General features: G+C 38.9%; 1 protein-coding gene and 1 pseudogene across 1 annotated transcript; one reads left to right on the top strand and one right to left on the bottom strand.

The window, feature by feature from the left end:
• Window positions 1-934: 934 nt before the first annotated feature.
• On the bottom strand, window positions 935-1,721 carry LOC106302817 (annotated as a pseudogene).
• Window positions 1,722-4,840: 3,119 nt separating this feature from the next.
• LOC106306327 (U-box domain-containing protein 11-like) lies at window positions 4,841-7,454 on the top strand. The gene is made up of 4 exons (XM_013742899.1): window positions 4,841-5,258; window positions 5,514-5,630; window positions 5,710-6,069; window positions 6,149-7,454. Exons 1-4 carry the CDS (start codon window positions 4,977-4,979, stop codon window positions 7,181-7,183), a joined length of 1,794 nt encoding a protein of 597 aa, XP_013598353.1. The 5' UTR covers window positions 4,841-4,976; the 3' UTR covers window positions 7,184-7,454.
• The last annotated feature ends 475 nt before the right edge of the window (window positions 7,455-7,929 follow it).

The raw sequence follows: 7,929 nt of genomic DNA, 5'->3' as shown, positions 1-7,929 counted from the left end.
GCTGTTTGAAGACTTCTCAAGGGTTACTTATGTCTGTGGGGATGGTTGGCTGAATGACTAAGTACCCAAGGGAAGAGTTTATGCAGGTATAAGGGAGTTGGACGAGTGGACGGGGAGCTGGGCAAGGCTACCTCGCAGCTCGATCAGCTGGTTTATGAGTTCATTCAGCTAGTGTAGCTGGGCGATGAGCTAACAAGCTCCGTGGATGTGGCAAAGGTATGATCTAGCAATGTTGCATAGATCTAGATAGAATGGTTAGGGGAATGGAACCTCAGATTTGTATGCCTTGATTTGGGATCGGGTCTTACATATTCCCTCTGCAGAGATGAGGTGGGAGCATAGTGAATTTCGTTGATAGCCCTCCTTGCAGTCATCATCCTATGAAAAAATGCAGTGTTGCTATCTCCACATTTGAGCCAGAGGACTCTGGATTTTTGACACATGAATCTCTCTTCTCCTAGTGCTAGTTCAGACCAGGACTGGTGAGCCTCTTTCTCCAGACCAGCAAGATAGGATGAAGGGGCTGCTAGAAGATTGTTTTGGCAAGTCTTTAGGTTCTGAGCCGCTTGATAACCTCTTTTCTCCATACCAGAATAGTGTTTTCTATTGAAAGTCTGTATCATTCCCTTCAGAAATTTCAGCTTCTTTGAGAGTGTGAACATTGGAGTACCTTGATAAGCCAGCCGTTCCCATGTTGCCCGGATTTTCTCGATGAACTCTGGGTGGTGCATCAAAAAATTGGACAGCTTAAAAGGTTTGTTTCTCCCCCCCCCTCCCCAAACTGTTTGCTAATGTTAACACAACTAGGACAGTGATCAGAGAACTCCATTGTGCCGAATGAACCATAAGATAGTGGGAAAGCGAGCAGCCAACTGTCGTTTACCAGAATTTTATCAATCTTCTTTGCTATATGATTACTCTCCTGATTGTTCCACTAGGTGTAGTGGTTTCCTCTGAAAGGTAGGTCCGAGATGTTGGAGGAGAGGAGACAATCACAAAATTCTTCCATTCCTCTAGTAACTCTTGAGCCTCCAGACGAGGCATCAACTGGGTCAAGCGACTGGTTAAAATCTCTAAGTATGATCCAAGGCTTGTCATAGATACCATTTGCTGTGTTACTGATCTTATCAAGGCCGATGTCAATGATAATGTTCCCTTCTTTTTCCACTATCGCAGCAGCAGTCTGCTCAGTTTCAGCTGGAGGGCCAGTTACCTTAACCTTCTTTTTTCTTTTTCCTCTTCTTCCTTTCTCCATCCTTTGTGTCCGCTTGCCTCTTGGCCTTTGGACAGTCCTTTGGCTTGTGAGCTGTGGATTGGCAGAGGGAGCAGGTAATAGGAGCAGTAAGACAGTTCTTAATGCTATGACCCACTTCCTTGCAATGGTCGCAGGTAGGAGGGAGCCAAGGACTTGAAACTTCCACGCGCTCAATGTGCCCTGAGTCAAACCTCACATTCACCGCCTCAGGCAGAGGTTTGGTCGGGTCAATAATAGTAAAGACCCGAGCCACCTCCAAGTTAGACATGTTTGATGTCGCTGGATGCAGAAAAAGGGGGTGTCCCAATGTACCCGTAATGTGCTCGAGGCCTTCTTCTGAATAGAATTACGGCGGAACATTGTGAAAGTCAAGCCACACTGGAAGATATGAAAGCTCTGGAATCTCTGGCTGGAGCCCTGGTTTCCACTTTGCGACAAACATAGACTGGTTGTCAATATGCCACATCCCTTGAGCAAGGACTCGCTGACGAGTGATGGAGCAGGGGATTTTAATCAGAAAGGATTTTTGGGAGAGCTTTGAGACAGTAATGTTCCGAAGCTTGTTACTCCAAATCCCGTTTGCAATGGCGTGAAGAGCTCCTGGGGAGGGGGCTTTAGCATGAAACTGAGGAATGATAAAGTCATCCCACCGGTGCTCGTTCTTCTCAATCACCGAGTTTGATATGGAAACACAGATCTCGCCCGATTCAAGCAAAAATGTTTCACCTTTAGGTTGCATCTTCCTGCTTGAGCCCTGAGCAATCTCGCTGTAGGAGACCTTCATCGGAGCAACAGGATGGGAGGAGGAAGGAGGGACAGAGCCCCCGGATGGCAAGGGCTTGGAGGCCGCCAAAAGGGGAAAATCACTCTTTTCCATCAGGGTCGAATCCGGTTGAAAAGAGGGTTTCAGAGGCTGATGAGAGGCTCCAGAAGGAGGGGTGGAAGGAGGGGCGTCGAAGGAGGCGGAGCTGCGGGGCGGAGGTGATTTTGGAGTGGTTTTGGATAGGGTTTTGCCGATAAGGGGGTTTTTGGTCGGGGGGATGAGGGGGGAAAGAGAGGGCTTGGATGAGGTTTGCTTTTTCGTAGCCATTGGGGTTGCCGACGACGGAGGCCAGGGATCGGCGCCGGTGGGAGAAATCGCCTTTGGAGCCGCTCTTTTTCAGAGAGAGAAAGCTAGTTCGTTTGTTTGTTTTTTCCATTTAAGATTTCTTGTTATCATGATATGTTGATTTTTGGTTCGTTTTGTGTGTTTCATAGCTTTTGGGATAGGATTTTGTTATTTCATTTAATAGGGTACATAGTGTTGTTATAATGAAGTAATTAGGGGTTCTGCCCCAACTGCTTGAGATTGTCTCGTTATTGTTTTAAACGACTGTACATATTAGTACGAATTTGAGTACTGAATAGAAAAAACCAAATTCATGTTTTCTAAAAACATACCGGAAAGGTAAAGAAAACATAGACTAAGCATTCATCTTAGTGGTTTGTGTTAGTATTCGACAGTGATGATTAGGGTTTAAACCAAATTTGCTAAAAGTCGTATAAGACCTCTTTCGATCGTCCCAAATCCATTTAACGAAGGATGATTAATTAATGAGAAACAGTTTGGAACGGTATTGCTGGCGTGCAATAGATTTTTTGAACGTCGAACGACAATTGTCCTTCTTATGCAAAAACACATTAGGATTGAATCCGTTTGGGAACAAATCAAACGAGATAAGTTTAGTGGTCCTGGAAAAAGGTACATACGATTTAGACTTCGGTGGATGAGTCTATTCTTCGAGTTATTTTTTTTTCTTCTTTTTTGACATATATTCTTTTATATACCCATTTTATACGAATATAGAGATGAATTTTAAACCAAAAGATGACATACCTAATCGATGATTGATGATGATAATCTTTTATAATTTCATAATAGTTCCGGCCAGAACAAACAGTTACCTAATTTTGACATAGTAATGTCTATTTATAAGATTGACCCATTCTGTTTATATATATTATTAGAATCCATTACTATTTTATATAAAAACGGGATGATAATATAAAGTCGGCTTTACAACGAAGCAAGAAAAGAAATGCAGTGGTGCTCGATCACTCTGTTGTCTTTTATATTAAAACAAAAATCACAATTTTGATTCATTTGTGATTTAAAAAAATAGATCTAATAGACTTATTTCTAGAAAGTCATGTTACGTTTAATCTCTAATCTTATCATTTATATTTTGGGTCTACCAGAAACTTTTATTGGGATATCAATAATTGAATTTAAACAATAGATGATCTATTAGATTTATAGATAGTATAAATTAAATAGATATAATTTAATGTTGTAATATTATATCTCTATATATCAAAATTAGAAATATTTTTTTTAAATAAAAAAAATCATATTATCTAACAATGATTAATCTTTACTACATTAAACGAATGAAAAACAAATTTTAAACTATATAGTTTATTTTAAAAATTAAACAAAAACTAAATGTTTAATTATTTATTCGGGAATATAAATCTATGAAGCGAAAAATTTAATTTTTAAAAAACTTTCTAAATTTGTAAATGTTACAATATTTTTGAATATGACAATAAAATAATATTTTACTAATCTTTATATATATAGTTACGATTTTAATAATGAAATAATAATCCGAAAATATATATGTAGAAGAAGATACAAATACATGTGAAAGTTTGAAACAATCTATTCAATGAAAAAAATATATTGTAAATTTATCATGTTTTAAAAATTGATAGGCACATATATATTATAATATATACCAATTTAGAATTAAAAAAAAAATATTTATATAAAAATAAATGAAAACAAAAAATCCGAGATCTAGTGTATAATTAAAGCGTGTGTGTGAGTGTGTGGCTCATTTCAATTATATGTTGTGGTTGCATTATGAACCATAATATTCCATAGCCAACTGAATCTTCCTCCTTGTCTTCTTTTTCTCTTCCAATCTCCCACCGCCAGTTTGGCTATCTTTTTCTTCATAAAATGTATTTGCATGCTATGCGATTAAGAGAACATGGTATATAAGAAAACACCAAAGCAAAGTTCTTATCCAAAAGAGTGAATATCGATAATGTTGATGAATTTAGCATTCTTATTAAATGTTTACGTTGACATACTTTTTTTTTAAACTTGTTATTTACAAATAAAGACATTCAATAAAATTAAATTACCAAGCTCCATCCATGATTTTTAATAACAATTATGAATTTGTATATTTCTTAAATTAAATATTTTGAATATTATCATTTTCCTAATTCGATTTAATAAAAATGGCAAATATCCAATATAGCACCTTTTAAAAATATATTGTAAAAATAGCATACAAAAGAAAAACTTTCCAAAATAACCTTCATTTTACAACAAAAAATTGCATACACCCTTAAATATTAAAATTTAAACCAAATCTTATATAAAAGTTTCTTTTTAATAAATACTATTGTGTAAAATTTTCTTTTTGTGTTTTATTTTTTTGACAAATTATTATTTTAAGGCTATTCGAGGGTATTTTTCTAATTAAAAAAACTTAAGGTATGCCCACTAAAACGGTGCCGTAACAGCGACATCTCTCTTGACAAATGGTCGCGTGGATAAATAAAAGCGACGTAAGTCGCTTCTCCGAGCACAGAGCTAATCTCCAAGTGGATTTATTATTCTTTATTTATTTAATTTCCTTATAGACGGCGGCTGATCGGCGTAATGGCCGGAGTAATCATCCCACCCGCCTCTCTACTCAAACGCATCGCCGAGATTGCTGAGATTCCACTCAACGCCGGCGTGTTCAAGAAGGATTGCACAGATCTCACTCGGCGAGTCTCTCTCCTGACGCATTTGATAGAGGAGATTAAAGACTCAAACCAGATCGATTCAGCCGCTTCATCTTCGTCGGAGAATGACTGGTGGTCTGATCTCGTGGTGGCGCTTGAAGCCTCGAAGCGTCTCCTCTCCTCAGCCGCCCGATTCCAAGCTCGCGACTCATCTGTAAGCAAAATCGTTAGACGTAATTACCGGTTTAGTATCGGTTAAATCGAATTTAAAGTAAACTACCGGATAATATTACGTTTATCTCTGGTTTGGCTAAAACGTTGATTTTCTCGGTTCAAATCCTTAGACGTTGAAATCCTCGGTTAATACAGAATCACTGGTTTAGTATAGGTTAAATTGAATTCAACCACTGATTATATTACGGTTATCACCGGTTTAGCTAAAACGTTGATTTTTTTTTCTCGGTTAAAGGACGTTGCTGCGAAGAGAATCTCGTTCCAGTTCCAATGCGTTACATGGAAGCTTGAGAAAGCGTTAAGCAATCTACCATACGATCTTTACGATATCTCTGACGAAGTTAGAGAACAGGTAACATAATACTCATTAAAAGATATGATTTTGCTAGTGTTTTTGGAGTGCTTCAAGGTTGTTTCTTTGTTCCGTGTAGGTGGAGCTAGCGAGATCGCAGCTGAGAAGAGCGATGCAGAGATACGGTTTACTGAACTCTAACAAGTTCTCGAGTGCCTTATTTGAGTTGATGGAGAGAGATGTAAAGATCAAAGCTGAGGAAGAGAAGGATGAGAGTGTTGCAGAGACACTTCATCTCGCTGAGGAGAAGAAGCAGCTGACGAAAAGCCCTTCCATCTCTTTGGCTTTTTACTTGTCCAAAGACGCGGATAGCGAGAGATTAGACAAAATGGTCACCAAGAACACTGATGAATCGAGTAAACTCACGGTTCCTGTTGACTTTCTGTGTCCTGTGTCTCTTGAACTGATGAAGGATCCTGTTATTGTCTCCACAGGACAGGTCTGGTTTCAAGATTTGTACCTTTTTTCTTACTGTTGTTTGCTTGGTTTATTGATAAGTTTTGTCTCTTCGATTACAGACTTACGAGAGGGCGTACATACAGAGATGGATCGATTGTGGGAACCTAACATGTCCAAAGACTCAGCAGAAACTCCAAAACTTTACTCTCACTCCAAACTACGTGCTCAGAAGCTTGATCTCTCGGTGGTGCACTGAACACAACATTGAGCAACCTGCAAACGGCAGGTGTGGAGACATGTCAATGATCAGGTCACTGGTTCGCAGTCTCTCAAACCGGTCCCTAGAGGAACGCAGGAACGCAGTTTCTGAGATCCGTTCTATGTCAAAGAGAAGCACAGACAATCGCATTATGATTGCAGAAGCAGGAGCGATCCCTGTTTTGGTGAACCTCTTAACAACCTCAGAGGACGTCGCCACGCAGGAGAACGCAATCACTTGCCTTCTCAACCTCTCTATATACGACAACAACAAAGAGCTGATAATGTTCGCTGGTGCAGTCACGTCAATAGTTCAAGTACTTAGAGCCGGAACCATGGAAGCAAGAGAAAACGCAGCGGCTACACTCTTTAGCCTCTCGTTAGCCGATGAGAACAAGATCATAATAGGCGGGTCTGGTGCGATACCTGCCTTGGTTGATCTTCTCGAGAACGGGACGCCGAGAGGGAAGAAAGACGCAGCGACTGCATTGTTCAACCTCCTCATTTATCAGGGGAACAAAGGCAGAGCGGTTAGAGCAGGTATAGTACCTGCTTTGGTTAAGATGCTAAGTGAGACGAGCAGCCACAGGATGATGGTTGATGAAGCTTTGACAATACTCTCGGTCCTTGCAAGTAACCTAGACGCTAAGTCCGCGATGGTTAAAGCGAATACTTTACCTGCGTTGATAGGTATTCTCCAGACGGGTCAAGGTAGAAACAGAGAGAACGCAGCAGCGATATTGCTTTCGTTGTGTAAGAGAGACAATGAGAGACTGGTCTTGATAGGAAGACTCGGTGCGGTTGTGCCGTTGATGGAGCTATCTAAGAATGGAACAGAGAGAGGTCAAAGGAAAGCTGTGTCTTTGTTAGAGCTTCTACGTAAAGCATGTCAATGATTATTAGTGGTCTGAAAATAAAAGAAAAAGGTTGGTCAATCTCTCTTTTTTTTTGGAAAATTGGCTGGCTATTTGTTTGATTATTATGTTAATATTTTGTTCAATTGATTTGATATTTTTGTGGGATATTAATTTCATTTGCGGAATCGAATGTGGAGATGGTGAGGCCAAAAGGGTTTTCGAGAATCGAAACTCTTATTTGGTTTTCTGTGTATTTATTTTTGTTATATTTGTAATGAATTTGGGGAACAATAAGCATTGGTTTCTGATTCATGAATTTCCATTTTTGTTTCTTGGTTACTCTTGTGAACAAGGTTACTTGGAAGAGAAGCAACAGATGTAAAGAAAAATTGATTTAGCATTTGTTAAATGTCAAAGTTTCTGTTGCTTCGGTAGGCAAGTAGAGGACAACATGTCCTTATTAACTGGCGAATTATGGGAAGAGTCAATATATTCGATGGATGTATCAAAACTTTCAAACATTACCTCATAAACTTCAGTGTTTCACATGATTGTCAAGTGGCAAGGAAGACATATTCAATGATTGAGATTAATCTGAAAACGAACATATATGTTTTTGTGATTGTTTGAAAGTTTCTTCAAGACCGAAAGCGAAATGAGTCATAATACTCCTCTCATTGTTTTGTAGTTTTTCTTTTGTGATTACAAAAAGTCAAAAGTCATATGGTAATGGTATCATGGTTCATTAGCATCTTCAACGACCCATAACCCCCAAATTTAAAATT

This window comes from Brassica oleracea, chromosome C7 (genome assembly GCF_000695525.1).
Source record: "Brassica oleracea var. oleracea cultivar TO1000 chromosome C7, BOL, whole genome shotgun sequence".
Lineage (NCBI taxonomy): Eukaryota > Viridiplantae > Streptophyta > Magnoliopsida > Brassicales > Brassicaceae > Brassica > Brassica oleracea.
The sequence above is the reverse complement of the archived record's forward strand: the minus strand, read 5'-3'. Positions and strand labels throughout refer to the sequence as shown.

Coding starts and splice junctions, on each gene's coding strand:
- LOC106306327 (XM_013742899.1), top strand. CDS start 4,977: ATGGCCGGAGTAATCATCCCACCCGCCTCTCTACTCAAACGCATCGCC. Junction 5,631..5,709: donor CTGACGAAGTTAGAGAACAG/GTAACATAATAC, acceptor TGTTCCGTGTAG/GTGGAGCTAGCGAGATCGCA. Junction 6,070..6,148: donor TTATTGTCTCCACAGGACAG/GTCTGGTTTCAA, acceptor CTTCGATTACAG/ACTTACGAGAGGGCGTACAT.